General features: G+C 39.2%; 1 protein-coding gene and 1 long non-coding RNA gene across 2 annotated transcripts; both read right to left on the reverse strand.

The window, feature by feature from the left end:
* On the reverse strand, window positions 1-2,537 carry LOC143266808 (uncharacterized). Its single transcript, XM_076568642.1, has one exon. It carries the CDS (start codon window positions 2,463-2,465, stop codon window positions 1,503-1,505), a length of 963 nt encoding a protein of 320 aa, XP_076424757.1. The 5' UTR covers window positions 2,466-2,537; the 3' UTR covers window positions 1-1,502.
* A 1,112-nt stretch (window positions 2,538-3,649) lies between these two features.
* LOC102908948 (uncharacterized) lies at window positions 3,650-9,747 on the reverse strand. The gene is made up of 3 exons (XR_013050328.1): window positions 9,398-9,747; window positions 3,981-4,107; window positions 3,650-3,785 (listed from the first exon to the last, which is right to left on the reverse strand). It is a non-coding gene; the product is annotated as an uncharacterized LOC102908948 (long non-coding RNA).
* Between the last annotated feature and the right edge of the window lie 12,560 nt (window positions 9,748-22,307).

Below are 22,307 nucleotides of genomic sequence, written 5' to 3' on the forward strand. Positions count from 1 at the left end.
ACATTTACTTCCTTCAAAGCACTGATGAAAAGGAAACAAAGGAAGAATTACTCTTGGAATTGGAGACAATTGTGGTATTTTATGTCTTTAACAAGTTGTTTACATGAATAGGGCACTTCTTGCATGAATTTTTCCCTATTTCCTGATATCAAGATGATATATAAAGGTATTAACCTACTATTTATGGAGATAGAGAGATTGCTCTTTCGATAACAAAAGTTCCTTCCCAGCATCCAGGACAGGTAGTTGGCAATATCCTCTAATTCTTGGTAGAAGATAATCTGATGCACCTTGGGCCACAACAAAAACATTCATATGCTCACATGTAGACTCAATGATATAACATAACTAAAGTAAAAAAAATTTAAGCAAACATAATTTCTATTCATAACTCTCTCTAGGTGAATGATTCATTCATGTTGCAGTATCCAAAGGCTTACCTATGGAATTTTGCTTCATCATTAATCAGTAGCTGGAACAGAATGCAGAAACATTGGCAAACATGTTTTTACATGTTGTTTTCACTGAGTTTCCAGTATTTCTCTCACGGCTTTGATGGTGACAGAGATACAGGAGGGCAATGCTACTCTGTTAATATATGTGGTTATAATAAGAAATATCCTCCATGCTTTCAGGCATTTGAACATTGGGGTCCAGTGGTGGGGACAGGCTTAAAAAGTGCCACGTGGATGGAGGAAACATGCCACTGGGATTGTGTTCTAGGGTTTAAAGCTTCACTCCCCATGCAGTTCCCACTCTCTCCTTCATGCTTTCAGGTTGATGATGTGAGCTCTCAGGTGCCCTGTCATGATGAACTCTTGTTCCTCGGGAACCATAAGCCAAAATAAACTCTTCTATAATTTGCTTTAAACATTTTGTTTTCACACAGCAACAGAAAAGGACCTAATACACACAGTATGTCTGGGTATTTTCATGTGATTGAAGAGAAGTCTGGTATCTAAAAGGTTTACCTTATTGTTCAAATATATAATGTTTTGCTCTATGCTAAGCGCATCTATGGCTATAAAAGATTCGGAAAGATCTTCAGTCAGCAACCCTCTGCTCTGTTCAGTTACACAAAATTATTCTGAAATAAAAAAAATTCTTATGTGAACAATATGTTCAAGCATTGTTATGCCCTTCTTCACTTTCTTTACACCTACAAATTCATATAGAGAAAAGCCTTATGGATTTAAAAATTTAGGTAAACTTTAAGCTATCAGACTTTGATCATATGAATATTGAAGAGTGTCAGTATTCCAATGGATTTAAAGTGACTATTTTGCAAGAAATTTACCACTTTGATTATACTCATAGGTCTTCTATCTAGTGTGCATTCTTTCATGATAGTGAAGTTGACTGGTACTTATAAAGGCTTTATCACACTGATTACATTTGAAGGGCTTCTCTCCAGTATGTTTTCTTTTATGTATGTGCAGACTACTGTGATGTTTAAAGACTTTCCCACATTCATTACATTCATAGGAGTTTCTCTCCATTATTCAATGGAGTTTCTCTCCATTATGAATTTTTTCATGTGCTTTAAGATTACTGGGATGTGCAAAGCCTTTACCACAGTGATTACATTCATAGGGTTTCTCTCCAGTATGAATTGTTTCATGCATTTTCAGATTACTGTCGTGTGTAAAGGCTTTACCACATTGTTTACATTCATAAGGTTTCTCTCCAGTATGAGTTCTTTCATGTCTTTGAAGATGACTTTTACGTGCAAAAACTTTATCACATTGACTACATTCATAGGGTTTCTCTCCATTATGAATTGCTTCATGCATTTTCAGATTACTGTCACGTGTAAAGGCTTTACCACATTGTTTACATTCATAAGGTTTCTCTCCAGTATGTGTTCTTTCATGTCTATGAAGATTATTTTTATGTACAAAAACTTTATCACATTGATTACATTCATAGGGTTTCTCTCCAGTATGAATTCTTTCATGTATTTTCAAATAACTGTGATATGCAAAGGCTTTACCACACTGATTACATTCATAGGGTTTCTCTCCTGTATGAATTTTCTCATGCATTTTCAGATTACTGTCATGTGTGAAGGCTTTCCCACATTGCTTACATTCACAGGGTTTCTCTCCAGTATGAGTTCTTTCATGCCTTTGAAGATGACTGCTACATAAAAAGACCTTATCACATTGATTACATTTGTAAGGTTTTTGTCCAGTATGAATTCTTTCATGTATTTTCAGAGTACGGTGAAAAGTAAAGAGTACACCACATTGATTACATTTATAAGGTTTCTCTCCAGTGTGAATTGTCTCATGCCTCTGAAGATTAACAAGACGTGTAAAAGCTTTACCACATTGCTTACATTCATAGGACTTCTCTACAGTATGAATTCTTTCATGTATTTTCAAATAGCTGTGATATGCAAAGGCTTTAATACATTGATTACATTCATAGGGTTTCTCTCCAGTATGAATTTTTTCATGCATTTTCAGAAGGCTGTGACATGTGAAGGCTTCCCCACATTGCTTACATTCATATTGTTTCTGTGCAGAATTACTTCTTTTCTGCCTGTGAAGAAACTTGGCATGAGTAAAACCTTTACTAAATTAATTACACTGATGCACCTTTTGTCTTTTTAACTCTACCATACAATTGAGAAGTTTGGTATGTTAAAAATTTACCACATAGTTTATATTCATAAGTTTTTAACTTCCATATACATTCTTTACTGTAATTGTAAAGAGGAATCAGAACTAAAGGCATTATTAAGTTGTTAGCATTATAGTGTTCAAGTTCAATATGGGTTCTTTTATGTGTTTGAAGATACCTGTGGTGCTCATTTATTGGATCCTTTCCCCATATGAGTTTCCTTCCATTTTTGAAGAAAATGGAAGGACTGAGTTTAATAACACTTACTGCATTCATAATATTTTCCTATAAAATAAATCATAATATATATTCAATGTGAACCAGGACAAACAACAGTTTCCACAATTCTTATACTCTGATGGATTTTCTCCACTGTGAGTTTGTTGATTAATTTACAATAAAGTTAGGAAACAAAATTATTGTAAAGTTGTATCACAGTCAACAAGTCTATAATGGGGACTACTACACATCTTCTAAATGATCTGGGAGAGATAAGTACATTATTTCTATCAATACCCTTTGGCTCACATGGCTTATGTCCATACTGGCATATGATATACCTATGAAAAAATAACAAACAGAAGGTTTTCACATTGTATTTACAATGTTCAGTCTCATTCCTCATATAGAAGTGGTATAGAGATTGAAATTTCTCCACAACAACAACCCTTCTGACTCGTGTAAACTTCCCCCTCGCTGTATCTGGAACTCACTGCAAAAGTAGGAGTGACACTAGGACTATTTCCTCCATGGAATTTCTTGGACATACACTGATCACCTAGTCAACATGTAAGGTCTTTGCAATACCTGAGTGGTATGAAACCAAAACAATTGACAGATCTGCAACATGACATTAACATGGTGTAATAAAATGGTGATATCTGTTAAGTCATTATTTCTATTTCTTGTTTCTAACAGGAATGCTTTGCAAGCATGGATCAGTTATCTGACATCGAAACAAATAGTGTTGTGAGAATTTAATAATCAAGACACTTAAAGCTACTTTTATTTTTTCCCTTGCTTTTCATTAGAACTTTCAGGGCACATAAACATTACTTCAGCGACACATTTGCATCAGCTTTCACATGTATATTACCTTGTATGTCTTCTAAAATGTTGACAATATTCCTCAATACTCTGGTTTTCCCATTTGTAGCCTAAAATATAGCAACAGAAAATGTATGATATATTATTGGAAAATGAGCAAAATATATTATCCTTGGAGGACCTTAGAACCATGCCTGATTTACTTACATTTTTTTCTCTTTCACAAACAACATCACAAAAAAGCATCAACAACCAAAAAACACTTGTCCACTTATTATAACAATTAAAGAAAAACTCAGTCTTACCTATAGCAGTGAGGTTCCTGTAGGTTTCTACCATCACATCTTTGTAGAGATTCTTCTGGGAAGGATCCAGCAAAGCCCACTCTTCCCTAGTGAAGTTCACATGCACATCCTCATAGGTCACTGCATCCTAAAATATTCCATAAGTATGTATTACAGAAATCATGATACTGACAGCATTGAAAATGTTTTCTTCATTGACTATATATTCAAATAATTCTGTGTGTTTCCTACATTTCCATGAAACAGAAGTTGTAATGTAATCATTTAATCATTTAGAAGAAGTCTTTTTTTTTTTTTTTTTTTTGGTTTTTCGAGACAGGGTTTCTCTGTGTAGCTTTGCGCCTTTCCTGGATCTTGCTCTGTAGACCAGGCTGGCCTGGAACTCACGAAGATCTGCCTGCCTCTGCCTCCCGAGTGCTGGGATTAAAGGTGTGCGCCACCACCACCAGGCTTAGAAGTCTTAAAATGAGGTTCACCACTGTCATATATGAGTCCACTGAACAGGATATAACTTAAGAGAAAAAAAAAAAAAATATATATATATATATATATATATATATATATATATATATAGAGAGAGAGAGAGAGAGAGAGACAAAAAGACATCAAGAGTACTGAGTACCCATCAGAAAAATTGTATAAACATTTTCTAACTATAAAATAAGTATATATAAGCTGTTTCTTTTAACTTAGGCTTTTAATTCCAGCACTTAAGAGGCAGAAGCAGGTGAATCATTAAAATAGAGGCCTGCCTGGTGTACTTAGTTCCAGGACAGCCAGAGTTCCACAGTAAGGCCATGCCCCCAATTAAATGAATGTACAAATGAGGTAGACAAAACTCAGAGGGTCTCACAGAAGTTTCTGCAAATAGTTATGCATAAACTCCACTTATATAGTTATCCCACAGAAACCTGAATTGCCTCAGTTAACGATAAAATTAATTAGGTCTTGGTAAAAGTGAGTGCCTGTTTAAACAGTGACAGATAGACAGATGAAAATGTAATAATAATTCAACATGAAAAAATAGCACAGGGCAGGAGAGAAGCTTCAGTAGTTAAGACCACTCCACTTGATGGTCTTGCAAACGAGGTAGGTTCAATAGCTAGTACTTTCATGGCAGCTCACAATTATGCATAACTCTAGTCACCCCTATAGTATGTATCTGTGATTACAGGCAAAAAAAAATCGTATTTATTCAAAAAAATTCAAAATTACAGAAAAGGTGACAAGAGTGTCACACACCTGTCACCCCATGACTCCGAAGGCTCATGCAGTCTTAAGATCATGGATCTATGTCATCTGGATATAGAATGATATCTTCTAACAACATTCAAAAGTCAAAATATGGGTGAAACTCAGCACAACAGCATATGCTTGACACGCACAAAAGCATGCATTCCAGGCCAATCATTCAATAATACAGAAATGAATAAGCAGGGTGTAGTAGTGAATACTTTAATGCCAGCGCTTGGAATGCAGAGGCATGCCTATCTCCGGGTTCTCGGCCAGCCTGGTGTACAGAGCTATTTTTAGGAAAACCAGGACTACATAGAGAATCCCTGTCCTTGAAAAAAAGGTTGCATTTTAAAAATGAAAAACAAACAAACAAAACCATCAGTCTAGCAAAATGACTTAGCAATAAAAAGCAATTGTTCCTACTGTATCTTATGTAATTTAGAGGTCTCATCTTCAATGGTGGTGTAGGCATGATAGCAGAAGAAATAAGTTGGATGATCAGTGTCAACCACAGGAAGGTAGACCCAAAGAACAGGATAAGGGGTGAGGCTACAGACACACAAATACCTTCCCCAGTGAGGAACTTCCCAAGAAAGGCTCCGAACACTAAAATATCCATAAGCAGTCTAAAGAAACCCACCAATGAGAGATAAGGATTCAAATACATCGTATTATCCGAGAGGATTTTCAACCAATAGACTATATTCTAATCAATATCACTATAAGCTTATAACTATCCAATGGTAAAAAGTGCATTTAATCTTGCTTCAAATGTCCCCATGTTCTGGAACATGCCTACAAGTCAATACACTCACCCACTCTATTTCTCCTTCTCAGAAATTATAACACAGATTTGAATGTTTCCACATCACTGGACTGTATGATCCTCACACTAACCCTGAAAGAAAGGTCATTTCCACCAGTGTGGCCTGAAGACTGAAGGGAGATAACTACCAATTGACATTAAGAACTGGTAAAGGTTGTCCTAGCACCTTATACAGAAACCAGTGATTTTTACCTCCCTGACCAATAGTGCCTGGTGCATTGAGCTAAGGACTGCAGTGTCTTATGAGAAACTTTCATTCAGAGATAAAAGAAACTGAGGTAGGATAAGATTTGTGGAGATACAGTTGGAGAGTTGGAAGTAGGAGGTTCTGCCCATTACAGAAATGAAGAATTAAGAAGAATAAGAGAATTCTAGTGATAAAAGCCCAGGTTCGGGCCAGGAGGGAGGTCAGCTTTTCCATGTGAGTCACCTACAGCTTGCAGATCTCTCTGTAGACCTTCTTTGGTACTGGTTGGCTATGATATGAACATTTGAACAGCATGAAGCTACCAGGATTAGTAGGTCAAGGCCTGATCTTAACTGAAAATCAGTGCAGTAGGTCAGATTCTGTCGGTCTGGACAAATCCCAAACTGAACCTGAGCTGCAGTGGGTGAGGCCTCTCAAGAGCCCACAGACCTTGCGTTCTATGGCCAAGCTCATCTGAGGCCCTCGCTCTGGACCTTCTGCCTTGACGGTGAGTGCCAGCAGAGCACTCATTTGCCACTGCCCTTCCACCTCGACTTCTTTACATTCCAGTCCCAGACCCTGGTGGGGGTGGGGAGAAGAAGAAAACTGAGCCTGGGTTGGCAGGGACCGTTCGCTTTGGGATGGCTGAAGGAACAGCCTCTTGTGGTTCCCTGTCAATCCATCCCAACTGCATCTCACACAGAAAACCATGTTGAAGAAAAATCTAATGTCTGCTTCCTACCACACTGACTATGGCACAAGATTTAGCAATTGCCCGAACCACCTGCCCCAAACCATGCACACCCGAGAAGTCATTGCAGCTCATAAACCCATTCTGTACCCTGGAACTGAATTTCCCTGAATCACACTGTTGTGGCTGTAGGAAGCAGGAAGTGAAAGACACTTGAGTCAAGTATTCAATCATTGAAGGATGAATCCCATCACATACTTTCTACCACTTTCTAAACTATTTGTAAAATTTATCAAACTAACCTGAATGTGGAATGCAAAGTCCAAATCTCGTAGAAACCAAATCCTCTCCGGGCGGTGGTGGCGCACGCCTTTAATTCCAGCACTCGGGAGGCAGAGCCAGGCGGATCTCTGTGAGTTCGAGGCCAGCCTGGGCTACCAAGTGAGCTCCAGGAAAGGTGCAAAGCTACGCAGAGAAATCCTGTCTCAACCCCCTCCCCCCCAAAAAAAGAAACCAAATCCTCCTTTTTTCCAATCTGGCCCATCTCTATCTCTAGGGAATATCATTAATTTGATACTGACTGACCTCATCCCTGTTCACAATGTCAGCTGCTGAATTCTGTAATCTAACACACAGTTTCAGCCCGTCAGTAGCTTGTGTCTCAAACCTCTTAGCTGACATCACTGTTTCAAGAGGAATTGCTCATATCTGCATAGGAGAGTTCCTTCATTAAAAATTCAATATTCATTGGCTCAAGCTACCCTCTGCAAATTGTACACCCCCCAATCTGGATGGTTTCATTCACAGGGCATGAATTAATACACCTTGGGAAATTACATAGGAAGTCATTCAGTCTGCCCCAATCTTGTCCTTCTTCTTAATGGAGACTCTGTTGTTGACTGCCTTAAACAGCAGTCTCTGCTCTAGCTATTGCCTACCCTGTTATCCCCTTTAGTGTACAACATAGATGACTCTCCTGTTCTGTGCTGAAGGCAGAAACCATGCTCCACATGCAAGTCCATTTTCTGTTTCTGCAATGCACAGTCCAATACATGATTCAAGTAGGTAGTTTTAAAACTATAGTGGTACTGCCCTTCAGTTTAAGTATTTAGGAGGTTTAATCAGCAAGGTCACTCCTTGAGGAGCTACAGACTGGTGTCAAATTCACCCAAGTCAGTGTAACAGAGCTTGTAACAGAAACAGTTTTTGAAAAGGCAAGAGGTGCAACTGTTCTGGAATTAATATGTGCTTCCAGGGAGAGAACACTGCACACACTTCAAAGATTAGTAAAGTAGAATCTCTTTAATAAGAGTGTGCACAGCCTTCTGGCTACTGCTCAACAAGGAGCCAAGCTAGAACAGATTTTGCATTTCACCTATGCTGTCATCCTTAAACCTTTTTGTTTCAGGCCCCAGGTTATATTTTGAACAATTTAAGCAGGGAAAGGAGACTGCAATCCACCCACTTAGGCAGATGGGAGATTTACACAGCAAAGATATTCCCAGAATTATTTCTTAAGTATACAAGTGGGCGAGAACTGAAGCTCATCCTTCAGTGACCCGGTGCCGACAGGGAGGTTCCAAGGAAGATGGGATGAAAGAAAAGATACAACCTGAGGTAAGAAGGTCTTGAACAATCTATCTTATGCCAAGCAAGCTTCTTAAGAAGAATAGCATGTGTATACAGTTCTAGGGCTGAAATGTAAGGAAATGGGAAGCTTCTATGAAGTCAACAGAAACTCTCATGCAGTGGGAAAGATTCAGGAGGAGGTTGAGCAAACCGTGTGGCATAAAGAAAACATAGGGTGTCCCCAAAATATTACTGATCAAGTCCACAGTAGCCTTGGGACTCATAATCAACGACCCATGTGGTTGGGAGAGTTAGAGTGCTCAGGATCTGAAGCAACCCCTCTCCAAAGGCCCTGGCTACAGACCATTACCAGCTCTCCAAAGCATATTCCTGGTTTCAAAGAAGGAGCTGATTTTGCTCTATACCTCAGGGCCTTAGGGCAAGCTGCCAAGGGCTAGGATGCAGGCCGTTATTGGCTCTACAGGCATATTCCAAGGTTTGAGAAGGAGCTATGTTCCCTCTGCATACATTAGGGCCTCATGGAAAGCCTCACTTGAACAGGCCAGCCCTTGACACACCATTTTATCCTTTTGTAATAACTGTCACCCAGTGTCATGTTGCCCATTTCGCAGAACTATACTTTTTGTGGGAATGGAAGTTTATGGAACATCAGCCCTTAACATCTGTTTTGACCCTGGAATCCTCTTTGAGCACCTTCTCAGAGGCTTGCTCTTGGATCAGGGTTCTCTCTTTTGTTATGGTTTGCAGCCACATGCCTGGTTAGTCCTGGTGAACATCGTTATGTCCTAGCATCCTAATCCCTAACAGGCCTGGCTAGCCTAGTACTTATCTGTAGGGTATTTTAAAGTCAGCCCACCTTTAGCTCAATTTTATTTTATGTTACTTACTTTCTCCTAAGCTTTGGTAAATCCTTTACATCATCAGGTCTACTCTTCTATATTACAGCGTAGAAGTGGAGTACTATCCAACACATGAGATGCTGTCTAATATCTCAAAGATTTAACTCCACGTAGATTTTATACCTCCATATTAAATGTGAAGTGCAGAACTTCTAGAAGACAACAAAGAAACTAGGCTTTTCCAAGTCGGCCACCTGTCTTCCAAGAAACCAAAAGCACGGTGCCATTAATAACCAAGATGTTTCTACACACAGTCCCCTGTTTCTGGTCACCCAAGAAATTCCTTTTCCTAAGGTCAGTTATTTATATAAAGGCCACCATTTCCTCAAGGGATTGAAGAAAATTCCTACTTTCAAAAACAAAAAACACAAAAAATGTCAAACTCTTTATCTCTGGTAAGGTGTACATGTGGCTCTTCTAATGGCATGACTGTGTACCTAACAATTTGTCAAGGTCAGCCGGGCAGGTGGTGGCGCACGCCTTTAATCTCAGCACTCAGGAGGCAGAGCCAGGCAGATCTCTGTGAGTTCGAGGCCAGCCTGGTCTCCAAAGCGAGTTCCAGGAAAGGTGCAAAGCTACACAGAGAAACCCTGTCTCCAAAAACAAAAAACAAAAAACAAAAAAAACAAAAAAAAATTGTCAAGGTCAGTGATAGCCTCTAGGCTCGCTACTCATAAGCCACACCCCAGCTCACAAACCCCTTTCTTCTGTTCTCATTTATCCCTGGAAATATCTCCTGTGTCTTCCCCTTGCTTTTTCCGATGAGCAAAGTAAAAACTGCTTTTTAGGCATGTAAAGACATCTTAGTCAGGATGCCCCCAACACCCAAGGTTGTACCAGATAAGCAGAACTCAGTGATATCACTCTCTAAAGATAACCAGACACAGTCCTAGAAACCGCTGATACCCACTGGACAGTATATTAGCAGAGGTCAAGAGCAGTGCTCTGCTTTGCTCATCTGGTGAGACGCCACCTTGATCTGTCCTGTGGCTGGAGAGTCTCCCCCAGGATACTGATGCTGGAATCAGAGACTTCTGTTAGAGACTGGACCTGACTTTCACGAGATGAATGAATGGCACAGGTGAGCAGCCTTGGGGAGATAGGGTTTGTCTGGCAGTTAGGAATTTGGAAGGTCAACCTTGTGAGGACCCTACGCATAATAAAATACAACTTTTGTTAAACTGTGTCTATCTACCTTCTTGTCCTTGATAGTTTCCCAGCACACAGCCTTGACCTTTTGTAATAAACTTTTCCTTTTTGACTCACGGAGCTGCAAGTTTGGTTTCTTTACTGCACCCCATTTTCATTCCCCCTGCCCCTAGTGCTGTAAGCAGATGCAGCCCCCACAGGAACATTATGCACAGGCTCCTGCCCTGGCCAGGGAGTTACAAGGACTTTATAAGATGCCATTTCTGCCTGCCTGCTCCCTCCCATTTGCGGAGGATCCACCACGTGGCTCTCAAGGCTAAGGCGTCTACTCCTCCCCATCTGAGCAGAGCAGCACCTCACTCACCATGTCGCTGTTCCAGGCTCTTCCACTCTCTCCACACAGTTCCTTTCAGCAGAGGTCACAGCACAGAACTCCAAACCACTCCTGCTTGCTCAGCTGTGGATCCTAGCCTGCAACATGGAGCCTGGAAGAGCCCTCCTCCCCCTCTGACCGGTGGTCTGCCTGGAGATCCTGATTGGCTAGTGAGGTCTGAGTGACAGGAGCACCTCCCTTAGGGCTTGAGTGTGTTCAAGGACTCAACACAATGGGTTCTGGCCCAGGCTTTCCAGCCAGGCCCAGACCTTTCCCAGGTCTGCACAGATTTGCATTTCAATAGCTCTCACACCTGGCCTCCAATAGTTGATTCTTCTGTCTTCCAGCACTCCTTAGACACATCCCCTCCTCCTCCTGGATACAAGGTGTTTAGTTTGCACAGCCTATTACAAAATGTGGAGTGGAGTGATAGTCCTGTATCTCAGGTAGAAGGGTGACCAAAATATTAAAAATTAATAAGAGATTTGAGGACACAAAACAATATTTTTGTTCCGTAGTTTCGTGCTGAGTTCAGGTGAACTGCAGGTACTTGAATTTAAGTCATCAGACTTAGCACCACCTACCTTTACCCCCTGAGCAATGTCTCTGGCACTCAACTGAATGTCTGAGAATCTATTTATAAAACTATTATAAACACTGGGTGCTGGAGAGATGGCTCAGGGATTAAGAGCACTTGCTACTCTTCCAGAGTTCAATTCCCAGAAATCACATGTTGGCTCACAGCCATCTGTAATAGGAAGCCCTCTTCCAGCTTCCAGATACATATGCAGAGCACTCATTCATAAAATAAATACATAAATAAAAAATTAAAAAAACTGTTATAAACACATGTTTATGTTCACTCTTCAAAATAAAGTAACACACACAAAAGAGGACAGTATGAATATCAGTTTGGCTTGCAAGTAGTATGTATTATTCAAATTTCCCCAATTAACTGTATCCTTGGATGATAATACTGTTTGCAGTTTTAAAATTGATGCAATGTCCACTGGTGAAATATTCCGACAAATGATATTTAGACAACAGTGAGAAGACTCAGGGGAAACTGCATGTGATGTGCAAGGCTGGTAACCCAAGCTTCATATTCAGGACCCACATGAAGATGGTGGACAGAACTCCACAACATTGTCATCTAGTCTCCCCATATCTGCCTTGGCCTACACGCCCATAGTCACGCCATACACACAAACAACAGAGGAATTTTTAAAAAAAAAAAAAAAAACCAAAGGACCTCAAAAGCCTTGAGCAGATTGATTACAGCTGTCAGATTTTTGACCTCCAGGAAAAAAAAAAAAAAAAACTTCCTTAACAGAGGGAAATATGTTGCCTAAAGATCATACTATGTCCTCATGGCTATATTCCCTTTATTATGCCTTTGTTCATGTCTATAAAGACTAATGTGTAATATTGAAGCTTCTACATATTGTTTGTAGCTGTATGAAGTTTTCATGTACTGAATGTTACTGTTTACATGCTAAGGCTTTCACACATTATTTACATAGAGTTTCTCACCAGTGTGAGTTATTTTCAGTCTTTGAAGATAACTTTGACATGTGAAGGCTTTATTGAATTGAATATATTCATGTGGTTTCTCTGCTGTTTGACTAGTTTGTTCTTTGAAGATGAATGTGGAATGCAAAGGCTATGCAAACCACATTGACTACATGTAAATGTTTATCTCCAGTTTGACCTTGGTAATGCTTGACTGAGTTTAAACTAAATAGTAAGACAGTTCTACAGTATTGCTCTCATGGTGTGTGATTCAAACAGTGACAGTTCTTAAGATAGGGTACTGATATTGTATCATATAGAAATGCCTTGTAAACACTGAGAAGCTACCTTACAATGAGGTACATGGTTTTATAAAATATAAAAATTATCAATCCATTTAAAGCTGTGCTTTTTCACTCTGTTGCATGTATTCCAACTTCTGGGGCATATTAAAATTCCATCAGAGGGATATCTGTATCAGTTTGCATATGAAAATTACCTTCTATTTCTTCTATAATTCAACAAGGTTCTTCAATATCCTGGTCTTCAAGTTTTATCCTAAGATATAGTAGTAAATGTGTAATATATATTTGTAACTTATGGAAATTAAAACTAATGGAAATTAAAATTTCTCTCTTCAGTGAACCTTAAAACATTATTTATTCACCACATGTTCCCTTTTCCACAACATCAATTACAAAATGGTACAGATAACCAAGAATCATTTGCTCTTCTATTTAGAATATGAAGGAAGACTCACATTCTTGCCTACAGAAGTGAGATTCCTGCAGGTTTTCAGCAGTACACCTTTATATAGACTCTTCATAAAAGGATCCAGTAAAGCCCACTCTTCCCAAGTGAAGTTCACATGAATGTCTTCATGGGTCCCGGAATTCCAAAATACCCCACACATGTACATAACAGTATGGGTCAGAGTGCAAATGTATACAAATATATACTTCATTAAGAATATGTGCACATAATTCTGTGTACTTCATGACATAGTTCTGATGTAATCAACAACTAATTTTAGGAAGAAATACAAAAGGAAGATTGCTCCTCTCATTTCAGGGCCAAACAATTAAGATATGACATTGAAATAGTAATACACAATAACAGATATTCAGAAACTTGCAAATATATCAAAAGCATAGAGTATATATAGAATTAAATGAAAATGAATGTCCAACATACCCAAACTTATGGGGCACTATGAAAGCAGTGCTAAGAGGAAAACTCATAGCACTAAATGCCCACATAAAGAATTTAGAGAAATCTCACACTAGTGACTTAACCACATACTTGAAAGGTCTAGAACAAAAAGAAGCAAATTCACTCAGGAGGAGTAGAAGGCAGGAAATGATCAAACTCAGGGATGAAGTCAATGAAATAGAAACAAAGAGAATAATACAAAGAATCAATGAAAGAAAGAGTTGGTTCTTTGAGAAAATCAACAAGATAGACAAACCCCTATCCAAACTAACCAAAAGGCAGAGAGAGAATATCCAAATTAACAAAAGCAGAAATGAAAAGTGGGGTATAACAACAGACACTGAAGATATCCAGAGAGTCATCATGTCTTGCTTAAAAGACATGTACTCCATAAAATTGGAAAATCTAAAAGAAATGGACATTTTTCTTCATAGATACCACACACCAAAATTAAATCAAGACCAGGTAAACAATCTAAATAGACTTATTACCCCTAAGGAAATAGAATCAGTAATTAAAATTTTCTCAACCAAGAAAAGCCTAGGGTCAGATCGTTTCAGCACAGAATTCTAACAGAATTTCAAAGAAAAGCTAATACCAATATTCCTCAAATTGTTCCCCACAAGAGAAACAAAAAGAACATTGCCAAATTCTTCTTATGAGGCTACAGTTACACTGATACCCAAACCACACAAGGATGCAACAAAGAAAGAGAATTACAGACAAATCTTCCTCTTGAACATTGATGCAAAAATACTCAATAAAATACTAGTAAATAGATGTCAAGAACACATAAATGGGCGGTGGTGACATACAACTTTAATCCCAGCACTTGGGAGGCAGAGGCAGGCAGATCTCTGTGAGTTCAAGGACAGCCTGGGCTACAGAGTGAGTTCCAGGAGAGGCACCAAAGCTATACAGAGAAACCCTGTCTTGAACTGCCACCCCCCCAAAAAAAGCAAAAATAAAAAAATTCATCCATTATGACCAAGTAGGCTTCATCCCAGAGATGCAGAGATGGTTCAATATACAATAATCTGTCAAAGTAATCCACCACATAAAGAAACCAAACGAAAAATACCCACATGATCATCTCATTAGATGCTGAAAAAGCCTTTGACAAAACCCAACTTCTCTTCATGATAAAGGTTCTAGAGAAATCAGGAATACAAGAAACATTCCTAAATATGATAAAAGTGATATACAGCAAGCTGACACCCAACCTCAAATTAAATGGAGAGAAACTCAAAGTGATTCCACTAAAATCAGGAGATAGGCAAGGCTGTCTACTATCTCCATATCTATTCAATATAGTACTTGAAGTTCTAGATAGAGCAATAAGACAACAAAGGGAGATCAAGGGGATACAAATTGGAAAGGAAGAAGCCAAACTTCTGCTATTGGCATATTATATGATAGTACACATAAGTGACCACAAAAATTCCACCAGGGAACACCTACAGCTGATAAACACCTTCATCAAAGTGGCCAGATACAAAATTAACTAAAAAAAAATCAATAGCCCTCCTATATACAAATGATAAATGGGCTGAGAAAGAAATCAGGGAAACATCACTCCTCACAGTAGCCATACATGTTAAGGGCCGGCTGTTGTAGATTTGCTGTGCTCTAATGGAGATACATTTCCATGGTTGTTATTGATCGTGTTGTTAGGGTGGAGTCTAGGCATCTGAGATTGGGAAGATTATGATTCTTGGTGCTGACATCTGATCTTTCCTTTGTTGGTTGGATGTTTTGTTACTTGGTTTCTTTACTTTCTTATTCTCAAAAGAGTTTGGTGTCTGTAAGATTTACCTGGTAGGACAATCTTCTGGGGTCCTGTGGGTCCTGAACTGATGGTTCTGGGTACAATGTGGTTCTGGGTATTGAGACACAACACTTATGAATGCCTGTGGTCTGGGGACAATGGAAGGGCTTCACGCCAGGGAGGAAAGCAGGATGTTCCAATCGGATCTGTTAGGTTAGTCCCCTGGGAGTGCAGGCAGACAGAGGAATGGGTACTGCTAGAGAGCTGGGGATGAGACTGGAGGATTGGACATGGAGTAATAGTGTGAAGATCTCTTACTCTGACCCTACAGAGCTGAAGATGATTTTGACTTTCTCTTCCTGTTGGCTTGACCTCCGCAGCTCTGGGATGGTAGGTGTGCCACTATACCTGGCCTTCTGTTGTCGTTACTTGAAGCAATGTCTCACTGTCCAACTTGAGATGGAATGGAACCCATTAAGTAGCCCAGGTTCTCCACAATACACAGACAGTTTTCTTACCTTATCCTCACAATTTCTGGGAATACAGGTTTGAGCTACCATATCTGCCTTCACTTATTATTCTTTAATTTTTTGAAATGAAATTCATTTATTTGTGTGTGAATGTGTGTGCAGGAGGATGTCAGAAAACAACTGAGAAAAATCCATTCTCTCCTTCCTCCATGTGGGAGGGATTGAACTCTGGTTGGCTAGAATACTGGCAAGTGTCTTTATCCACTGATCCTTCTTCCTGGACCCATTGATACTTGTTAATTTTCTCATTTCTTGGTTTGGTTACTTTTTATCCAATAATGTCATTAAAATTATCATGGCCTTTCAGAGCCCCAACTAGGCATCTGTTGTCACCAAATCAAATCTAGATTGATATGAGAGATCTTTCTTCCTAATATTTCTAGTCTGCTTATCAAGTAATTTTTTTAAAATTATTTTTTCATCTGATAAACTGGATTGGGCTGTTTATCCATTGCCAGAAAGCCTTTATTTGAAATACACAAAAATTTGGAAAAAATCGCCAATGAAGCTTTAACAACATTACTTGTTTTGGGATCAAACTCAGATCGTCAGTGTATGATGCAAGGTACTTTACCCACTGATCCATTTTCACACCTCAGTTGTTTTATATTTCACTGGTTTCAGTCTTGGTCTTTATTATTTCATTCCATGTAGCATTTTGAGTTTTTCCAAGCCCATAAAGTGAATTTCTAAAGATTATTAGATTGCATTTTCATTTTCATTTAGTTCCAGAAATGTTTTAAAAAATTTTCAATTTGAATAATCATGTTTAAATACAATGAAATACAGTCATAAATGCTCCCCATTTCCCCTTCCACTGCTCCAGTAGCCCAAGTAAAGCCTTCCTCCAAATACGTCTTCTCTTCACCATACTGGTACTGGTATTAACATTGTGATCCCCAAGACTGCCCTTCTTTCTATTCCTCAGGAATATTATCCACCCCCATGTCTATGTGAACAACCTCCAGAGCCAGTATTGCCTCAATACTTACCTGTTTTCTGGGGTAAAACTCTCCTGTCTGAGATAGGGGTGCTTTAACACTGACATATCACTCACTGACAATACCAGTTTGAGTATCCCATCTGAGATTCTTCCAAGTGGTGTCAATCATGTCATGGTATCTGGGATATGAAGAGGCTCAGCTATCATAGATTTCCAGCCTGGGGTACAAATTGCATCTGGGGCTTCAGAAGTTGAAGTATGTAAACGCCTGTTTGTGAAGAGAGTCTGTCTTTTCTGAACACTTGTACATGAGCCTTCATAAACAGATATGACGTCTACAGATCACTGTGGTCATGAACATAAAATAGCAACAACAGGTCCATGAAAGGAAACATTTCACACAGTAGAGCTGAGCAGTCAGTAGATCTGTGTTCATTAGAGGTCAGTAGGGGGAGCTCATTCCCATGTGGTAGCAGTAGGTTCAGGAATCCCGGCAAAGACAGGCATCTATGCTTCCAACCTCACTGTGTGCAGAAGGGCTCGGGGCATTTCACCCTAATTTCCACAGTTTAAGGGTTAGCATTGAGCTTCCTGCCTGTGTGCATGTGTGCACATACATACGTGTATGTGTGTATAAGAAAGATTCAGTCAAGTATTGTCACCCTTAGTCACCTGTCTCATATGAGTATAAGTGTCACACAGGACTTATTTCTGCAAGGCAGAACCCTTAAAATGCTAAGTGTGGAGTGTTGGCAATCACAAAATTCACAGATCAGGCCTGAGTCCTGGGTAAGTTCTTAGAGGAAAGCTACATGAAGGACCCATGAAAGGGAAGAGATGTTCAGCAGGAATTGACAGCACACAGCATGTCAGAGAAAAATAGGGAGATGGACATTAAGTAGACAGTTGTCATGGTTGTGAAATGGCATCATTTTGTTCATTGACTTAAACATTCATCTATGAGGGACTCCCTGTCATAATGGTTGTGAAATGGCATCACTGTGTTTACTGACTTAAAAACTCATCTATGAGGGACTCACTTGTGCAATGGCAGCAAGACTGCTAATGGAGATCGCCAACTGCTCTCTTGGTTGGATTTGAGACCTGCTTCATAGGGAAGAGTCCATTCATAGTACTGTGAACTGGGTCAAACCCATGGCTGAGGAGGCCATAGGCACTGGAAGAGAACTTTTGACTTGGTTTCACTCAATGGTCATGTTGTCAAGTGCCTTAAATATTGGTTTTTTTATCCTTAGGCTTATGCTTCTCCCACCCTTGGTGACAGAAGCTTCTCATTGCAGCTGGAAGTTAATTAATGGAGAGATGTGTTACTGTTCCAAGTGCTGACAATAAGCAATTGTAACGACTGGGCTGTAGATGGGACAGTTATATAAAGTCCCAATCCAAGGCTCATGGGATATTGCGGAGGAGGATGCAGATTGGATTCCGAGGCCCCATATCAAGCTAAAGAGCTACTGGCAGTTGGTAGCTATGGGAAGGGAGATCCCCATTTCATCAGAAGTGTGCACTCTGACATGTTCCTCAAGCCTAAGTACATGACCAAACACCCAGACCCTTATGTGCTGAACTTATTTTTAATTGTCTTAACTGCAAACAGAAACCTTAACCTGTGAGGTATATTGCTCCTGATTTGGTCACACGATAAGTCCAGATTTTTCTACACTAAAACAATATAATAATAACGTTGAAAATATAAACTACTGACAGGAGAATAAAACTGAACAAACTATCATCGACTAGAATAAAGGTGAAATAACACAGATAATGAAGTAATTTTTTCTTTTGGGTGTGTGAGACCAACTAGGATTGTACTATCTTCCATCAACTGTGTTCCTCATTCAGAGGTAGGGAACAATGAGGGTAGTCCAGGGAATGAATGTCTCTAACTGCCCTGCAAAGTCCTGCCTGGACACAGTGGCAGGAACCCACCCTGAGGCTGATTCCTACCTGAGGGCAGACATTCCACAGTAGGGTGTGATCCTTTTCTTCTACAAATGCTGGGTGAATTGTTAAAAATAAAGCCTGAGATCTCTCTGCAAGCATGCAGGAAATGAATGGAAACTTCATTAGAGCCCACTATCCAAGGTAATCATACTTTATTTCCCAAAATATTGAGTAACAGGAAAGTTTTTGACAATCTACATTGTGCTTAAGCTAATAATGCCATGAATTACTTTTCTTGAGAAAATTCCTGGGTGTTTTATGAAATGATTTTCTAAGGTTCTGGAAAGAAGTCATCATGCATTTAAATTGTAATCAAGGAGACAGCTCTAAGAAAAGTGATAGTCTTTCCTACTGGATGTGCCATAGATAGTTCTTGTTTTTATTCTATTATCTCAACTGCACTGAGGAAGATATGAGGATGAAGGGAAGATTTCTGACAAATCCTTGGTCAGATGGATCTGACAGTATTTGAAGGATTTTAACATCAGGGAAAATAAGAACCAGTCACAGAAAAAAAAAATGTTGTGTAGTCCAGGTTTTCTTTGTCCTTATTTCCGTTTTTTATTTTCCAGTTTTAAATTTTGTTTTCACTTGAGATCCTTCTTTCTTCAATATTTTATAGTTTTCTGAGAAGCGTCTTGTTGTGCATATCTAGATGGATTGAAATTTACATACCTCTTTCTCGTGGTCCCAAGTGTTGGGTTACAAATGTTCACATGCTTCCTGGTGTGTTCTTTTTTTGTTGTCTTTACTTGATACCATTTAAGTTACACTTATTTATTGTCAGATGTTCTGTGTTGTATGGATGATCAAAGAAGGAAGGTCACTCCAAGGTGAATTTTAGGCTGACGGCAGTGGGCAGCCTCTTATGGACTGAACCTTGAACAGCCGTGCAAACCTTATTCATTAATTATTACACAAAAGTTTTTTGGGGGAGTAAAACAAGTTTCACATACCAAAGTCCCTGTTGTAATCTGTATATTTTTCTCAAGGAAAGCATCATAGCCTTGCTACTCTAGTTTTTATTGTGTACTGTTTGCAGTACACAATAATTCAAGATATTCAGGTTTGCCAGGATAGTCTTCTGACCAAAGTCATGCAAAATCTGTAAAGCTGCTTCAGAGAAACAACTCTATAAATCACAGACAGCAATTGCTGTTTTCCACAATGATTTACTCATGATCAAATCACTTCTAGAAAACAGCTATTCATTCTGAAGTTTATCTTAAATACAGTGAAAAACAACTATTCCATTCCAACGTTTACCCTATATACAATGATTCTAATTCTACTAGATTTCTACTACATTTCCATCTTTTGTTTAAGCTCTTTTGATTACATTGAAGATAATGTAGACATAGTTAAGACAGCCTTTTCTCTAACATGCTGTCTCATCAGAGTCCATAAACATTTTTTCAGATAGCTGATACGTGACCCAGGTATGCAAGCTGTTGTCCTTTACTAAACTAAACCTCTTAGAGATCCCATCTCCATGACCATGAAAGCAATACAAGACATGCAGGAGAATAGGAGGCATCCCTGGTATATAATCCATATATGATCTCATTCAGGGATGCCAGGAACCAACCAGAATCACCACAGCAGCTAGAAGCAAAAGCCTGTCAACGGCCCACACTTAAATACCCCAGCCTTTTGTATCTCCTCACCTACTTAATGTCTTTGTCTCTCTTGGAGCCTACCACACACTCCTGGACATCTCTCTGCTATTAAGACATTCCCCTTCTCCCTCTATTGGCTATGTCTTCCTTGGACTCTACAATATTGAAATCCTCCCTCTTGTTGAGTTCCTATTTTCAACTCTTACTTTTCACAATAACTCCGTTCTCTATCACTCAGATCATTCTTGGAGCTTATAAGAACCCTCACTCTGGTGTGGGGGACCAGTGCCCACACTTATTTACCCCAGGAACTCTTGAGGAATGAGGGATAAGAGACTTAAGTTAGAAATAGAGAGGAGAGAAACAGAGAGAAAACACAGAATAGACTCGGTGGTCCTGGATTCCTATCCATTGGCCCAGAACTTTTTTTCCAAAGTTCTATTTATAACAATGCCAAGGGGTGGAACAAAAAAAAAAAAAACCCTCCCTTGCTAGTTACAGTCACCTGGTACCCAGGCCCGTGGTCCAATCAACCTCTTATGCAATCCTGCTGGGTACAGCTACTAGGAAAGCCAGCAGGCTACAACATTCTGGCAGAGATATTTTGTGACTCGTTCTCCTTTTTCCATTGACTCAGTTTCCTCCTAAACTACTCAGAGATTTTCTGAAAGCCTTCATGTGTTCCTACAAATGTCTTGGCCTCAGAACAGCTCAAGCAGTGGCAGAAGATGGCAAACTTGATTTTCAAATTCTCCCAAACTGTAACAACTTCATCCACCACACAAATGACCCCCAAATCTTTTATTTTTAAGCTTTCTCAGCTCTACAGTCCCCAAAGTGTCTTATCCCTAAGCATTTTCCACTTTCCACTCTTTAAAATCTTTTATCCCTAGGATTTTGTTGCTCTTTGCTTTCAAAAACTGCTTAATAGGATTTCACGATTTGTAAGTTCATTGTGTACGGTTAGAAACCTGTAACAATTGTTGTCAAATCTTTGGTCACAGCAACCGGAAAAGAAGAACAAAGCAGAGGAGAAAAACATGTTTCTAGGTCTCAACTCCAATCTTCAGGACCAACGAGGACTCATTTCTAGGAAGAAGACTTTCAATCAGAGTGGGGAGGGCATGGGAACTAGCCAGGCAAAGGGGGAACAGGGACAGGAACTATATTCTTAGTGCTGCAATACAAGTTCAGGGACCTGATATATCTGAAATAGAGTGAGCAATTATGATATGATATTTTCTTTGTAGAATTTCAATTGTTTGATAAAAACATTGGCAATAATTATGACAATGATCTTGATAAGAACGCAGTCAGTTTCAGAACTATCTGGATTTGCGGAATACTGTCAACGTATCACACAGGATGCTGGGTACTAGATGTGATTATTTTTTTTAATGTAGTTCTTCAAACTATCACCTGATGCAGGCCCTGCTCTCTGAATCTCAAACCTGTGAGAATTCACACCAAAGATATAGGAAACAGGTCAGATTCTGATAAATGGATGGTCCTGGATCTAGGTAGGCCTTTAGTCAACTTTGTTTATGGTCTTTCTGGGTCTGAAAATGAATAAAGCAACATAATTTATCTTCAAAAAACCTGTAACAAAAAGTTAGCTTAAAACTTGTAACACAAGGTTGATCATCAAAAATCATATACATAGGTAATCTTAATTTGCTACAGCATGCTATATGTGATCCAACTCTTGTTTATAAAATTAGATCTAGGAAAATAGATTTTTTTTTTTAGATAGCAACGGTGTGGCTCACCTCCACCTTAGCTGATGACCTCATCAAGATGGAAGCAAACAAGTGTGTGGTAGCCATC

Source organism: Peromyscus maniculatus, chromosome 1 (assembly GCF_049852395.1).
Source record: "Peromyscus maniculatus bairdii isolate BWxNUB_F1_BW_parent chromosome 1, HU_Pman_BW_mat_3.1, whole genome shotgun sequence".
NCBI classification, from domain to species: Eukaryota; Metazoa; Chordata; class Mammalia; order Rodentia; family Cricetidae; genus Peromyscus; species Peromyscus maniculatus.